Genomic DNA, 16976 nt, shown 5'->3' with positions numbered 1-16976 from the left:
CTTAATAGAATTAAATAGCCTATCTAGGAAACAGAATCTGCGCGCAATCTACCGTCAGTCTGTCGTCAGAATCTGTCGACAGGCTTTGCGCGCAGTCTGTCACCAATCTGTCGTCAGAGACTGCTAATGCTAACATAGACTCGCTATGTCTCGTAGCTATGGGCGGAGAGATGCGGCGAGATACGATTCGCGAGTGTCACGGTCGCACGTCGGCCGAAGGCATCTTTCTTTTCGCTGCCGCTTTCTGTACGCTGATTTGTTGAGACAAAATAATTAATTTTTCAAAAACTATTGCGAATATCGCAAAACGGCACAGGACTTTCTTGCTCACCTCAATCCGTTCTACGTTCTCACCAAGGGTCATCATGGGACTTCGGGACACCCTGTATATATATATATATATATATATATATATATATATATATATATATATATATATATATATGTATCTGTGCCTATACATATCTTTAATGTAGATACACGCCTTTAATTTTTAAATTTATAATTTTAAACGTTTTGTTATTAGCAGTTTTAAATAACCATGATTTTAAAATAAATATATTTTTTGTTATTATTATCTCCTTTTTTCAATTACTATGTTTTCTCCACAATAAATACATACTTTTTCACTATTTTTCAACTTGTAAAATTGTATTCTATTAACTTTTAGAGTCACAACGGGTCACCCAGAGACCCATCTATATTTATTCACATTTTATTTTTTTCATAGAGTTTAAATGATTTATTAAGCAAATTTGGTATTTTTATATTTCTTAGACATTATAAGAGTCACGAAAAACAAAAATATTACATATTTTTAATAATATGATTGTTATAAATAAACAAAGTGGTAAAAATGAATGTTTTCTTACGATTAAATTCAATTTAACAAAAACTATGAAAGTTTATGAGTTGTGCATTTATATATATGGGTTTTTTTGGGTCGCTGATTTCGAATCTGAGGTTAGTCTTGTCAAATTCAAGATGGCGGATGCAATATGGTGGACGGAAATGCGAAAAGTAACTTGATTTGGACGAAACTAGGTACTTGAAGATTTTCGGAGTCGCTTATTTTGAATCTGAGGTTAGTTTTGTCAAATTCAAGATGACGGACGAAAATGTGAAAAATTACTTGATTTGGACAAAACTCGGAACTTTGAAATTTTTGAGATCGTTGATATCGAATTTTTTTTTCAAATTCAAGATGGCGCATTCAATATAGCGGACAAAAACAACTTTTCTTTTCTTGAAATTGAGTTGTTTAGAGTTTTTAAGATCAAAACCAATCTTGTACAGCAGGCCAGGGCTAAAATTCCTTGCGTGCTCCGGGAGCGCTCCGGAAGCTGGTCTGTTGTATAGTATCGTACGTTTTACATTTTGAATCCGCCATTTTGAGTTTCGAAATTTTGAGTTCAGATTCGTAGTCGGCGACCCCAAGAATCCCCAAGTATCGAGTTTTATTCTAATTATGTTATTTCTCATATTTGGGTCCACCATATTGAATCCGCCATTTTGAATTTCAAAATTTTGAGATTCGTAATCAGCGACCCCAAAAACCTCCGTGTAACAAGTTTTAAGTGAATCGTGTGTAAGGAAAAATTCGTGACACAAAGAGTTAAGGATGTATCTGAGCTATATAAAAATAGTACATAATTTGATAAAACTTTAGGTAATTTTTCCTTAATTATCTATAATATACTGAAAAAAATTTCACTCGTTGAAGAGTAATTATTATGTTAATTTTAGACGTATTCTTATGGCAAAAGCAATTTTCCTGAATGTAATGAGTAAAAACGTATAGAAAAAATAATACCAAAAATTTAAGTATTTTTATACACATATTAGGAGTGTGCATTAATTTTAAAAGATTTTCAAGAAATAGCGTAACTAGTACTATATCGCATCGGGCCATATTGTTGCTACCTTCATGTCAAAGCACCATCATTTGGCTTTAGTTTTCAGTATGTGTCATTTTGCTGAAGTGTAAATAACATTGTTATTTTAAGCATTGAATATATCGAATTTTGTGCCAACAAAACGCAATTTGCGGAAAGCTTTGCTTTTTTCTTCCATTTGAAAAAAATGCTGCTGAAAGTCAACGAATGCTGCCGGAAGCTTATGGTGATTATACTCCATCGATTTCAACATGTGAGTACTGGTTTCAACGAAAAAAGGTAATTTTGACACAGAAAACAAGGAACGTCCAGGCCAGCTGAAAAAGTTTGAAGATGAGGAAGTGGAAACTTTACTCGATCAAGACCCGAGTCAAACGCAAGAAGAACTTGCAGAATCATTAAATTGATCTATCAACGATTTCCAGACGTTTAAAGGCCATTGGAATTATTCAAAAGCAAGGAAATTGGGTGCCGTACGAGTTGAAACCGAGGAACCATGAAAGGCTCAAAATGACCTGTGAATTGGTACTTCAAAAACACAGAAGAAAAAGTTTTTTGCATCGTATCGTGACGGGTGATGAAAAATGGATACGCTACGATAATCTGAAGCGCAAAAAATGGTGCAGGCCAAGCGAACCATTAACATCGATGGCAAAGCCGAATATTCATGGCGCCAAGCTCATGCTCTGTATTTGGTAGGATCAACTGAGTGTAGTGTATTATAAGCTGCTCCAACCCAACGAAACTATCACTAGGGAACGCTACCAATAACAATTGATGCAACTGAGCCGAGCATTGAAGCAAAAAACAGCCAGATTACGCGAAAAGACACGACAAAGTGATTTTCCAACACGACAACGCTCGGCCACATGTTGCGAAACCGGTCAAAGAAACGTTAAAAGCGCTTAACTGGGATGCTCTACCACGCCCACCATATTCTCCAGATATTGCTCCTTCCGCCTATTTCGATCGATGACACATGGCCTGTCTGAGCAACGCTTCCATTCTTATGAGGATACCAAAAAATGGGTCGATTCGTGGATAGCCTCGAAAAATGTGTCGTTCTTTCGACGTGGAATCCACCTATTACCAGAAAGATGGGTAAAAGTAGTGGCTTGCGGTGGACAATGGCTGCGCTCAGCAGAGAAAGCTGCTTTGCAACTGTGGTAAAATTCGTGAATCTGATTGGAGTATGTTCTTAATTTTAGTTAAATCCAAGAGCATATACCAATCAGATTCACGAATTTTATAACAGTTGCAAAGCAGCTTTCTCTGCTAAACGCAGCCAATATTTTGAATGATCAATTTGTAACCATTTTTTCACAATAAAGCCATATTTTTACAAAAAAACCCCTTAAAATTAACGCACACTCCCAATAGATCCTGAATCGGAACTATTTGATTAGTTTTCACAACACGGTTTCAGAGAAATTAATTTTTATTTGTGACAATTTTGCGATTGTAAGGAGTTAGTAGCTGGACTGTAGAAATGCGACAACGTTGCAATCAACTGGTGTGTCAAACAAATAATCTATAAATCAGTAATAAAGTTACATCGTAAATTTTTGTTTTGTCTGCATTATTTCATGCAGAGGACAACAATACAAATTAAATAATTTCGATGAACAATAGGATAAGTGTGAAATTTGAGGCTTTTATTGTTTCATCTAACCTGCCTGCACAGTGCATTACTGCCAACGTACAAGCCACAAACTACATGATACGTTGTTGCTACGTTTAAATTTTTTCATTAAATATTTAATAACAACAAATAATATTGATAATTTAGACAATGCATATTTACTTGTTTTAACTTATCCCAATTATTTTTTTTCCTTTGCACTGATGGATATTGATGTTAAATAAATATAAAATTTGATTTTCTAAAGTTGAATTCAGAATATTTTTCCTGCCAAAAGTTTTATTATAAAAAGTTGAAAAAAGCAAATAAAAATAATAAACTATTGAGAAAGTAAAAAGTAACTTTTTAAATAAAAAATATATTATGTTAACCAATATTTATATCACTTATCATTAGGTTTACAACATATTTGAAGCAGATATTCAAATTTTTCGTTTTTCAAGCACTTTTGTCACCGATTGTATCTTAGATATATCTTTAAGGGGACTATGCAGGGTTTCAACGGCTAAAAATTCGGTAATATTCGAACGATAGTTGAGAACAAATGAATCAACATACATAAAGTTGGTTTGGTGCAAGTTATTTAATGTATCTCTAGGAATAAAATAAGCATTAGTAATAAAAAAATATTAATAATTGAATGAGATATTGTTAATTTAAAAGAACTTCAATTTTTCTGTTTTGTCGTGATTCGAGAGAATGAGTTGGAATTTTTTAATTCTGAAGGCCTCATTTTGTAGTTGGAATCTCCTTCTATAGATTAAACCTAAATTTAAAAAAACGTCAAACGTCAAAAGAGCAATGATGGACAGAAAACCAAAAATAGTCGAAAAATTCAAGATATTTGTTATTAAAACGAAATTTAAAAACAATAATTTTTATTTTTTATAAAGAAAATTAATTTTTATATGCAAAAATAGATTCATACAATTTATGTAATACGCCTTTATCTTTTATTAAAAAAAAGCAACTTAATATCTTTAGCTGTTCATGAATTATCATGGGAAAACTAGCGTAAAATGCTATTTTGAAAAAAATGTGTTTAAAGATTAAGAACAAGATTATAGCTAAATAGAGTTTATTATATACTTTAAAGTAATAATAGGAAATTGCATATTGGCTATATTTATTTTAAACAAATTCTATCTGTTTTAGATAGCGGTAGCACAAAAGCACGCCGCTGTTTAATAGCAGACGCTCTGCCGGCCTTACATATTTTTGGCTCTCTTGAACTCAATTTTGGGAATATCGAAGTCCGTCTTGCACCAAAATGTTCTTAAAAGATTATACTAACCGGTTATATAAAAAACAAAAAATCGATTTTTTTTACATTTCAAATCTACTGGTCCCCTTAATTCGTAAAGTATATGATTTTTCAAGGTTTTCTGGCAATTAAAGTAATAGAATATGATTTGATCAGATCTCTATATTTGTAGCACATTTCACTATAAAATTTTTCCCGTGTAGTGATATATCTTTTTCTCTAATATGAACTCGCAGGCTGCATTCCATTCACTGCCAGTACTGAAACTCTATAGTATACGTGATACAAACTATAGATCTTCAGTATTAGTAATGAATATCTGAACACAATCGTAATCATAGAACTTTATTAAATTTATCGATAAAATTGTTTTATTTTATTTAGGAGTTTACGCTAAACGAAAAGATACATGATCAATTTAATGTTTATTATGCACGCCCTTATAGAAATATCATACTAAGAATCATTGATAATTACTTATTTTCAGTAATTATCAATGATAATAAAATACTGGATAATAAGTAATTATCAATGATTCTTAGTATGATATTTACTTATTATCCAGTATTTTATTATCATTGATAATTACTGAAAATAAGTAATTATCAATGATTCTTAGTATGATATTTCTATAAGGTAATATACGTAATATACGTCCATTCTGATTGGTACAATCTATACAAAAATTTTTCTAATATTTCATCTATGAAAATCTTTTCTTTCTCCCCAATTAATTTCAGATTCAGATTACACGTTTGCAATGCGAATCGCGGACGTCACAAGCGCAGATTGATATAAAACTAAGGAAATATACGTGAAATTGTAAATACAGCTTGATATATTTGTATATTTAATATGTTTGTATATTTAATTATTATATTTATGAATCTTTTCATCTAGCGTAAATTTATGAATCGGTGACAATCATTATAGATATATGCTGCTTATTGCAACCTATATATTACAATCGTACCTATATATTACAATCTGACGGACAAACGCGCATCGCTTGTATGCGTACGTATATGTGTGATATGAAGCTGAATCGCTTGGTGATGCAAATGCGGCTTGATGACAAACTCATTCGCTTGTGTGCGTGCGTACGTGTGACTGATCTAAATCTAAAAAATCTTGATGAAAATAAAAGGACCTTTTTGCGGGCGAGATTTCGAGATCTTTGTATTGCTTGCACCAATCTTAATCAAACTTAGTGAAAATTACGCGTGCGCTAATTGTCATCAGACAATTGAGTCAGTCATCAGATTTTCGATTATAGTTTTCGTACTTGAGATATTTGACTCGAAAGACCAATCGACCCAGAAATTCAAGATAAGCTACACGGTCGCGTTTTTTGTTTGATACATACTCGGTGTTGCGCCGCGACCGCGTCGCTTGATTCATTTCGAAATACTGCAAAATGTTTCCTCACGAACGAAGGAATTCGATAACATAGTTCTTCAGTTCGCAAATACAATTGTAATGTTACCGCCATCTTTTGACGTGCGTTATCTATCAATCTAAGAAATCCAATAACTAGTAAAGAAATCAGTGATACGTGTTTCCTAGTATTTCGTTAAAATACATTTACGCGATCCGCATTATCGCCCACCAACTCTTACCTGTCTACGTTCCCCACCCTGGATAAATACGAGAAGCACATGTAGATATAAGGCGTATTTATCGAGGGTGTCGATTCAGTCGCTCGTGACATGTGTGTGCGTCTCGATTGAGAAGAAGGAAATCTATTAGATCCGTATTCGCCGCGACACAGTGATTTTATTCGATAATTGTCGAAAGTGCAAGCAACTTAAAATATTCTGGGATATTTTCAAAGTTGAAAAAAATAATCTGCACGACAAATATTTTCAATTTCTTTTTTGAATTTTTTCAATTTCTTTTTTTTCAAAAAGAAAAGCGAATAAATATTATCTGCAGTATCTCGATTTTAGTAAATCCTCAAGGATGATTTCTACATGGAAAACATGCTGTAAGTATCGATATATCTTGATATCGAACTTGTGCTTATTGCCTCTATTATCCTTATTCTCATTGAGTAAATGTGCATATTTGATTGATCTACTTATTCATTATCGTGTGCAATGCGAGTCAAGAACTTTGTTGATTATTGATTTTATTAAACGCAGTAAGTTTTTGTAACGTCGTTGTGTGATTTATTATACAATAAATTAGTGACCGTTGAATACCGTCAAACTGGAATTTTGTGGGGAAAAAATGTTTATATGTTTAAGTACGATTACACACGATTTGAAATTTTGCGATTTCGATATCTAGGACACAAACTGACTGACTATTAAATATCGAGAATTCCGCAATCTATCAAGTGGATGATACGATTAAAACGATCTCGATGAACTAGATTCCACGATATAAACAATTAAATTAACACGAGAAAAAGAGAAAAATATATATTTTTTTAAATTTTTAGGAACAAGTTTTTTTCACGCACAAAACAAGAATAGTTTGTAATATAACTTGTATGCTTTCTAATTTCTCAAGTATAGTATTATTATATAAAAAAGACTTTCTAGAAATAGAATAGTGTATAATGAATATTTGTATGTCCATATATCTATATATAATATCCATATATGTTATATCCATATATATTTGTTATATTGTTTATGTGTTAGGATATTAGAATATATTGAGATATATTACCTATGTATTAGAATATATTTCCATTGTCTACATAATGGAATAATAAATATTAAATCAATTGCACATTTAATTTAGAATCTGGTGCATTAAACATTTCAGATATATTTATTCATAACGAGTTTTCAACTATTTTAAAGGATGATATGATAAAAATTTCATTTGTTATTGAACTAAGTGAAAATATACGTAATATATATGCTAATCAATCATGACCAAATGCGTGGTACATAAAATTTCAAATTTTATTGTTAATTTGATTATGTGTAACACTGGAAATGATAATACAATAATGTGATTGATTTGTCTTTGAGCCATCATCGTTACTATTTTACATATGCTTGACGTCGTAATATTATTAGAAAATCTTAATTATGCTGCAGCCTTAAGCGAACTTTCACGTTCGTCTTATCGTGCGGCGGGAATGCCTTGACATTAATTGCAACTCGTTCGTTCACGCACTTCCTGACATTCACGTAATCGGTAGGTGGCAAACACGCATGGACTGTCAATAATTCATCTTTCTCTTCTAGTGAATCTCGAATGAATGATACTGTTAATGTGAAATCAATAGAATTGTCTATTATTCCCAATAAATGCGTCCATTAAGGAAGCAAAAAGTATAAAATAAAATCAGAAAATCAGGAAAATCCAGGAATCAGCACTTAATGATGTCATCTGTTATCCGTGTAATCGAGCTTCCTTCTCTCTCTGTATTTCTCTCTCTTTCTCTCTCTCTCTCTCTCTCTCTCTCTCTCTCTCTCTCTCTCTCTCTACCCTCTCATCATCATATCAAACCTTGAATAGGTGTGACCACGTAACAATTAGCTTCCGGAAATTGATGCTCGTGTCACGTCTTGGTCAAGGTCGTTTTTCCTTTATGTTTTTGCATAATAAACTGGTAAGGTTCACACAAACGGTGAACGTTCACTTTTACTTCTGTAAAGAACTAAGCGTATTCGTGAATTGTCATTACCGCGCGTTATGCGATTTCGACTATCAAAGCCATAATTATAAATTTTTTTACTAATATCAAACAATAAATATTAAGCGATAAAACCTCCCCATAAATATATTGGCATAAAATATATTCAGTGGGATAAACATTCATTTAGCCTTAACTTATTGATAAATCAAAACAAGTCTGACGCATATGTTTAAATGTGAAAACAACGAGTCACTGACTTGTCATAATTTTCTGCGCGAGGGAATAATTTTTAATTAAAAATATTTTAAATTAGATATTGTCATTTTATTTAATTAATTTATTCAACCGTAATTCTGTTATTTTATAGAGGTTGTTTATAAAAAGTGTATTTATTAAAGTAAAAGTACCAATGCTTAGACATGTACTTAAACATGGACACTCTTATTGTTTTAGTTTTACATATGAATATTTATATATTTACATATGAAATTTTCAACATAGAATATATGTATACTTTTAACATATATATGTATACTTTACATTAAAAGTTTAAATATTCTTATTTAAAAACTAAAACAATATATGAAAATTCCTAGAATTATGTCCAGGTATTAGTATTTCTATCTTACATGTTATAAAAATCGTAACGATTTAAAACGTAAATAAATTAAATGCCATAAGTTACGATTTTGATAAAATTTACGCGTAATTATTTCTATTTACGCGTATGTATTTCATCGTAGAGGAAAATTTCGCGATCGATCTTCCAAATTCCAACAATCTCGAGCAGTATGCATTTCGTGCAAGTATAAATGATTCTTTTAGCATATGTACTCAGTAAACAAATTGATAGCAGAATGCGCGTAGATTAGTAGCAAATTTGAATTCCATATCAAAACCAAAGTCATCTGTGTCCGTATTTAGCTCGTACTTTGGTGTCAATTTTATGACAGGCAATATGAGCAAATTAGCAACAAAAATCGCGCAGATTCTGTTGCACAATAGAGTCTGCTCAGTTTTTGCTGCTAATCTGTTATCAAATCGTTCCAGACTCTGCTCGGTTTCTGCCGCCAATCTGTTCGGATTACCTGTCAGTAGACTTTGTCACATTTCTGATGGCATTCTGATAATATAAGCAGATATAATGTATCTTGTATTAGATTTGCTGCCTTTCTGCCATTAAAAATTTGTAGCAAGCTCTGTTCAAAATCTATTTGCGCAGATTTGGCTATTTGAGTGTAAAGTGATATTGGCAGATTTATGTAAAAATCCTAAATATAGAGTTTTCTTTTACATGTAATATACGGTTTTTGTCAATATTCTAGCATTTTAAGAGGAGAGAAATATGTACATATAAACCATCTACAAGTGCCAATAATTTCGTACAACACGTATCGCGCCTGAACTTAATGACACACGCATAAATTTGATTTCGTCATTATTGTGGTATTTTGTATTTATAATTACTACGTGACATTATTTACTAGCACTTGGCCGTAATCACCATTGTCGTTGGAAGTAAGGATCGCGCGCGAGTTTTGATTACAGAAATTAAATCGAATACAAACACATATATATACGCGGCGGAAACAAAGCGCACCAGTGCATTTGTTATCTTCTTGAGGAATCAATGTCGAAGTGACAGTTAATAAATTATGAGGTAGAGAATTATCGATAAGCCTCCGACAGTTTCAAGCATGTACTTTCCGCATATTATGAGATAAGATAGTATCCAATTCAACGATGTAGTAAGCGATCTATACTTAACGAAGCCAAAATGATTGTCACACTGCTTCTATGTCAGTCATCGTCAACACGAGTTATTTAGTGCTTATTACACTACATTGCCCGTCGAAGAATCTGCGGCTTGGTAGTTAATAATAGTTGACGAAGGTTGGCACGATTTCATTCCAGAAGCACGTTATTGTGTAATTGTAAGGTCATGCTTTAATCGAAGGTTTCAGTTACAAGAAACGTTCACGAAACGTTTCAGAAACGTTTGCACTCATCGAGAATTATTAAAGATTTCTGGTTTATTGCACTCTATTGCAATTTATTATTGCACAGTTTAATTACTTCCGTTACTTAAATAAGATACTTAAAAAAGACAGTTCAGTAACGACTCTTTTGGAGAGTTTTATCGAATCAACATGACTACAGAGTAATAAAGACAACAGCAGTTATCCGACTGATATCTGATTTTATCTTAATCCTAGTTGATTAATCGCGAAGTCATTTTTTTCTCAAGCACTCATCTTTTGTAGAATCTGTATTGATTCTGTAGAATCCAGATTCTGTATCGAAACTATAAGCTTTATTTTAGTTCCAATGTATGTCATAAGAAGAAATAATTAATACTGTTACAAGCTGTGTAGTACACACATCGAGTATGCATATATTTCGTGAAATTTTTGAAAAATGAACATCTTGCTAATGCATGCAAAATTTATTTTTTACGTTAAACACATTGTTACGACATTAATAATTTGGAGTTTATGCAAATATTCTTTGCTTACTTAATATATTGTTAACCGGCTATTTTAAACATCAACTAACTGTTATTTTTTATATATCAACAGTAGCGCTCAAAAATATTTTGACAAAAAGAAATTTTGTATTATTACGCCTAACATAATATTATTTAAGAAAATGTTTTGACTATTATTGAGTGTAGTGTGATTGTTGTCATATGTAAACAACAAATCTCAACTTGTTTGTTTATAATAGGTTACGAAGGACCAATATTTCATATCTTCACCTCAAAAGTATTTTAACAAATCATTTAGTTTCGAGTGATTTAAAGCGTTGATTGTGATATTATTTGATTTGTGTTTATATTCGATTTATTATGGTTCTCCTAACATGCCGAAGCATGAAGAATATTTCAATGATTTTAAGAAGTTATCAGTTATAACTGCGCTAAAGGAAGGAAAGACACAAGCAGAAGTTGCACGTATTTTTAAGATATCTCGGCACGTATTTTTAAGATATCTCTTGTTAGTATATGGAATAAAGTGTTTAGTGTATGGAAGACTGTCGAAAGTAAGTCCCGAAGTGGTCATCCGAAAAAAATCATTCCTATGATTAATCGCATAATAAAAAGACTATCCGTTGGAGATATTCGTAAGTTGGCAGTATCAATAAAAACTGAAAGAAAATTATGACGGATCTTCATGTTTCAATTGTCAAACGACCTCTAATATCTAATGGATTACATGACCGACGATCAACAAAGAAGCCTCTCATATCTGCAAAGAATAAGAAGTTAATACTTGTGTTTGCGAAACGGTATAAACTGTGAACGGTCTAATATTTTATGGAGCAGTGAAAGCAAATTTAATGTTATTAGATGGAATTAAGTATGTTCGACATCCTGTTAATAAAAGATATGACGTTTGATACCAAACACCCACCGTCATAAGTGCGGTAATATTATAGTTTGGAACTGTTTTTTACGCCATAAAATTGAACCTCTAGTTCAAATTGAAGGGAATATGGATCGATTCATGTATGAGAACATATTAAAGACACAAATGCTGCCCTATGCTAAAGGAAACATGCTAGATGATACTTTCAGCACAATAACGACCCAAAGCATAAGACCAAACACATAACCAATTTCATGAAACGTAAAAAGTCAGGATTCTCGAATGGCCAAATCAAAGTGCCAACCCAATAGAGCACTTATGGGAGGAGTTAAATCATAGATGCTAAAATTATTCGAATAAAGAGGCTTTATTTCAAAGTTTTAAGAATGAGTGGGAAAAAATCCTTTTTGAACGCGCGAATACAAAAGTTAGTCGATTCAATGCCGGCTCGTTGTGCTGCTGTTATAAAGGCTAGTGGATATGGCTATTAAATATTGATTTATTTAATAATAAAGAAAATGTTTAAGTGCTAAAAATTTTCATTCAATTACAGCGTCAAAATACTTTTGATCAATTATTTTGTTCTTCATTTCTTGTTCTGTACAGTTTTGTTATTTAAATATAAGTTTTTTTGAAAAAAATGTGTGACAATTCAAGTTTTTTCTAAAAGATAGTTCAAATATATATTTTTTATTTGTATTTAATTAACTCAATTATTGTCTTTGTCAAAATATTTTTGAGCGCTACTATATATTAGCACATTGTTAATTGATTATCTTGAATATTATTCAACCCTTATTTCTGACTACTTTTTTTCTTCTTTTTTTACATATAACTTTCAAAACGTGAGGTAACTCATAGATTGACAACAATGTTCAACTAGCAAAATACCAGTTTTCTCGTGAAAACCGGTTAATAATCGTATATGAAGTATATGCGTTTTGCATATATGAAAAGTCATACATGCTTATATAGGGTATCTGATAATTAAATACAAAATGCTCGTATACAGGTAAAGCAGTTCAAACTGAACAGAAAAATCCTCTATTATTTTGCATATTTTTTAGATTATTTAGTAGATATTAAGAGAATAATTAACAATATTAGCTTGGCGAAAATTAAAAAGTTCCTGATAAAAGTATTTTCCGTATTTTAAGCTTTATAGTCTGGATGGTTTTTTGAGTGACATTTGCAGTCTTTGAAATTAAATAATGGAGACCGCGAGAATAATGACTGATGTGGAATAAAAATCACAAAAGGCAAATGTATTCAATGACGCAAAAAATAAAAATAAAAAATAAAAGGTTTTTATATTTATTTATTTAAATTATTTTATTTAATTTATTTTTATTTAAATTATTTAAATAAAATAATTATTTAAATTATCTAAATAAAATAATTAAACATTAATTTGCTTTTTTAGTTATGTTTTATTACAACTCAAAGACTTGCAGTCTTTGAAATAGAACTTTTCATATATTACATCAAAAGATATAGACTAATAAAAAAAATATGACACCCCCTCCTCAATGGACAAAAAGGCTCATTTTTTGGGCAAAAGTTTACCGACAGTGCAATTCTCAACTGATTTCTAATATTTTTTTTTTTAATTACTCGTAACGAAATACTCTATAACGTGGACATGCGTATTTTTTTTTAAAAAATCTTGAATTCAAAATGGCGAATAAAAAATGATTGTCGAAAGTGCTGATATTGAATGTGATACCTTACCTGCAACATTGAGTATATTTATTCCAAGTTAAATATATATATATATATATATATATATATATATATATATATGCGTTTTTTAAGACGCTAAATATGAATAAAGCAACTAAAAAATTTTAAACTCAAAATGACATTGAATATAAAAGTCAAAAACATTAAAATTATACAATATTCAATAGATATATAGAACAGTTAGTAAACATTAGATACCTAGATAGCCAAATCTGTGTGAGTAGATTTTGTACAGACTCTATCAACATTGTCTGTAGACAGAATGGCAACAGATTGTACACAGAATCTGTTCTAACGACAAATTGGGGACAGACTGCGCGCAGACTGTCAACAGACTCTGACGACAGACTAGCGGCAGATTGCGCGCAGATTCTGTTTCATAAATAGACTATTTAATTTTATCAAGAGCCATATGTACGCTATTAAATGAGATAGTTTCACATGCACACCATGTAAAACTCCGAGAGGAGTCAAGATAATTATATTGTACAATAATTGTCCACAATAAAAAACAATTTTTACTTTTTAAAATTGTATTATACCTTTCTTATAAAAAAGCAATAATAATAGAAAAATAACGAGTAGGTATAGGTATAGAATAGTACAACGGTTAAATGGCCAGTTTAGATGGCCATTTAAAGGCGTACATATGCCATCTCTGGTAAAAATTGTTCTCTTAATTTTTCATACAATTTCTCATATTATTATTTTTTTAATGTCATTATGTCATTAAATCTGAACGATTTAACCGTTATGCAATAAGTACTGAAGGCAGTAGTACCGAATAAAATATTAGTCCCGCCATGTAAATAACTTTTACAGAATTTTTATGATAGTTTATTTGAAAATATATCATGCTTCGATTTTGATAAAATTTAATACAATCTAAACTGGACGATCGACCAAATTAATTTGCACATGTAAAAGCACAGTATTTTATTAGCATGATGGAAAAATGTCATTATCTGCTGTTTTATTGCAGTAATTTTCTATACAGTCCCTGGTAGAAAATTAATTTCGAATTATCGTGCCGGTCTCTCTTACATTATTTATACGCTAAACAGTTTCGTCTATATTTTGCGGTTTAAAAGGTGAACAAACTCTAAGATTTTTTTTCCTTAAACCTTAAATAGATAATATAAAACACTTTTTATCAAGTGAGAAATTGGCGTAGTGTCTAAGGCAACGGACGATTATCCAAAAGATGTGTTCGGTTCAAGTTCAAATCTTACCAGAGAAAATCTTAAAAATTATGAAAAAATAATGTATAAAAACTTTTTTTTTTCATTTTTATGAGTATTTATGAATATTTGTGATAAAGCGCTCATTCTAATTAATAATTAGTAATTATAAAAAATTATGAGAAAATTTTCTACCAAAGATTTAATTGAAGAACCTGCGAAACGACAGGATCTGTACGCAATCTACCGTCAGAGTCTGTTGGCAAGCTCTGCGCGAAAGGACAAACCCTTTCTTTTTTGCCTTTGAATCAGCTGCTCGCAAGTGAAAAATCGCCTTTCAACGTCTCTCAGTTTCAATTCATAAGGCACCCAACTGCCTTGCTTGTGAATCATTCCCATGGATTTCAATCGTACGGAAACTGCTTGTTGCGTAACTCCCAATGATTCTGCAAGCTCCTTTTGCGTTTGACTCGGATCTTCATCGAATAATATCTCCAATTCTTTGTCTTCGAATTTTTTTACTGTTCAGAGCGAGGCTTGTCTTCAACGCTGAAATCACCATTCTTGAAACGTCGAAACCATTCCCTACATGATTTATCAGTTGGAGCATTGTCACCATAAACTTCTACAAGCATTCAATGCGCTTCAGCTGCACTTTCCTTCCAATTAAAGCAGAAAACTAAAACTTCCCGCAAATGCTGCTTAGTTAATACAAAATTTGACATATTCAACACAGTAAAAAATAGGAGTTTTGTATGAAACTCAAAGCGATATAAACTGAATATTATTGACAGATGTCTAACCTCTCTGAAACCACCGAAATCAGCTGTTACTATGAAACATTCATAACAGCTAGAGCCATCTTTTGAAAACGGACCGAACTAATTTGTACTCCCAATACACTTTTTATATACTTTTAAACATACATTTTATATTTACTTTACATTAAAATTATCTATTCTCTTCTTTTAAATAAATCATTTCTTTTCGTACATGGATATACAACGTGATATATGTATACAATACAAAGCGTCTTTCAGTCAAAGTGACAGTGGTACGGTGGTACGACTCAAGAACCAGAGGTCTCAGATTCGAATCTCGGCAATGGTAAGCAAATTTTCAAAATACAATTTAACTTGAATTAAATACAGTAAAACAATATAAAGTGAAAACTAAGAACATACAGTTCATAAATATAATACTTTGTGCTATCTGGGTTATATATACTCAAATACTTCTTTTTTACATACATTATGTATATACAATGTTTGTTTTATGTATATACGTTACACGTGCTAATGTATATTAGCATGTATGTGTTATATATAAGGTGTAGTAAAAAGAAATCTATTATTTTTGCATTAAATTGAAGGCTTTATTTAGCATAGTTAAAATGATCCGATTTAGGTCAAATATGCACCGTTTTGTTCGATAACTTGTTGCCATTTTTAAGGTAATTCCATTATGCCTCTCTCATAGAAACCCTTGTCCCTATTGGCAAAAAACTGGGACAGTCGATTTTCACAAGCTTCTCTTGAGGCGAATTTTTCACCAGCAAAATCATTCGCCATAGACAGGAACAGATGGTAATCACTTGGTGCCAGGACCGGACTATAAGGTGGATGCATAAGAACCTCCCAACCAAGCTCCCGGAGCTCCTGGCGAGTCACTATCGATATGTGTGGTCTAGCGTTGTCTTGATGGAACACAATTCCTCTCCTATTGGCCAAAGCTGGCCGCTTCTGGGCGATTGATTCCTTCAGACAGTCCAATTGTTGACAGTACAGGTCCGAATTAAGAGTTTGGCCGTAGGGGAACAGTTCATAGTGGATGATTCCCTGCCAATCCCACCAAACACACAGTAAAGGCCTTCCTGACCGTCAATCCTGGCTTGGCCACCGTTTGCGCCGGCTCACCGTGTTTCGACCACGACCGTTTTCGCTTGACGTTGTCGTAAGTGACCCACTTTTCATCACCAGTCATCATCCGCTGCAGAAATAGGTCGATTTTGTTGTGATTCAGCAGCGATTCGCAGATGGAAATTCGGTCCATGAGGTTTTTTTGCGTTAACTCGTGTGGCACCCATACATCGAGCTTCTTTTTGTATCCAGCCTTATTCAAGTGGTTCCAAACGGTTTTTTGTGCAATGTTTAGCTCCTGGGCAAACGAAGCAGTGCTTACATGACGGTCGTACTCGACGATTTCTATTATTTTATCGACATTTTCGACAATTGGCCTTCCAGAGCGTGGTGTATCATTGACATCAAAATTACCGGAAA

At 32.1% G+C, this 16976-nt stretch overlaps 2 protein-coding genes across 2 annotated transcripts in view; one reads left to right on the top strand and one right to left on the bottom strand.

The window, feature by feature from the left end:
• LOC116850298 overlaps positions 1-16976 on the bottom strand; it is a 94464-nt gene that overhangs the window by 38748 nt on the left and 38740 nt on the right. The window lies entirely within an intron of this gene.
• Positions 6492-16976, top strand: part of LOC116850297 (putative inorganic phosphate cotransporter) — a 60804-nt gene continuing 50319 nt past the window's right edge. The window contains exon 1 of the mRNA XM_032828408.1: positions 6492-6788. Coding sequence (XP_032684299.1) covers positions 6764-6788 — 25 coding nt within the window. The 5' untranslated portion in view covers positions 6492-6763. The remainder of the gene's footprint in view (positions 6789-16976) is intronic.

This window comes from Odontomachus brunneus, unplaced genomic scaffold (genome assembly GCF_010583005.1).
Source record: "Odontomachus brunneus isolate Ranch 3 - 2012 unplaced genomic scaffold, Obru_v1 Obru_scaffold_142, whole genome shotgun sequence".
Taxonomy (NCBI): Eukaryota; Metazoa; Arthropoda; class Insecta; order Hymenoptera; family Formicidae; genus Odontomachus; species Odontomachus brunneus.
This window is presented reverse-complemented; position numbering and strand designations above follow the sequence as displayed.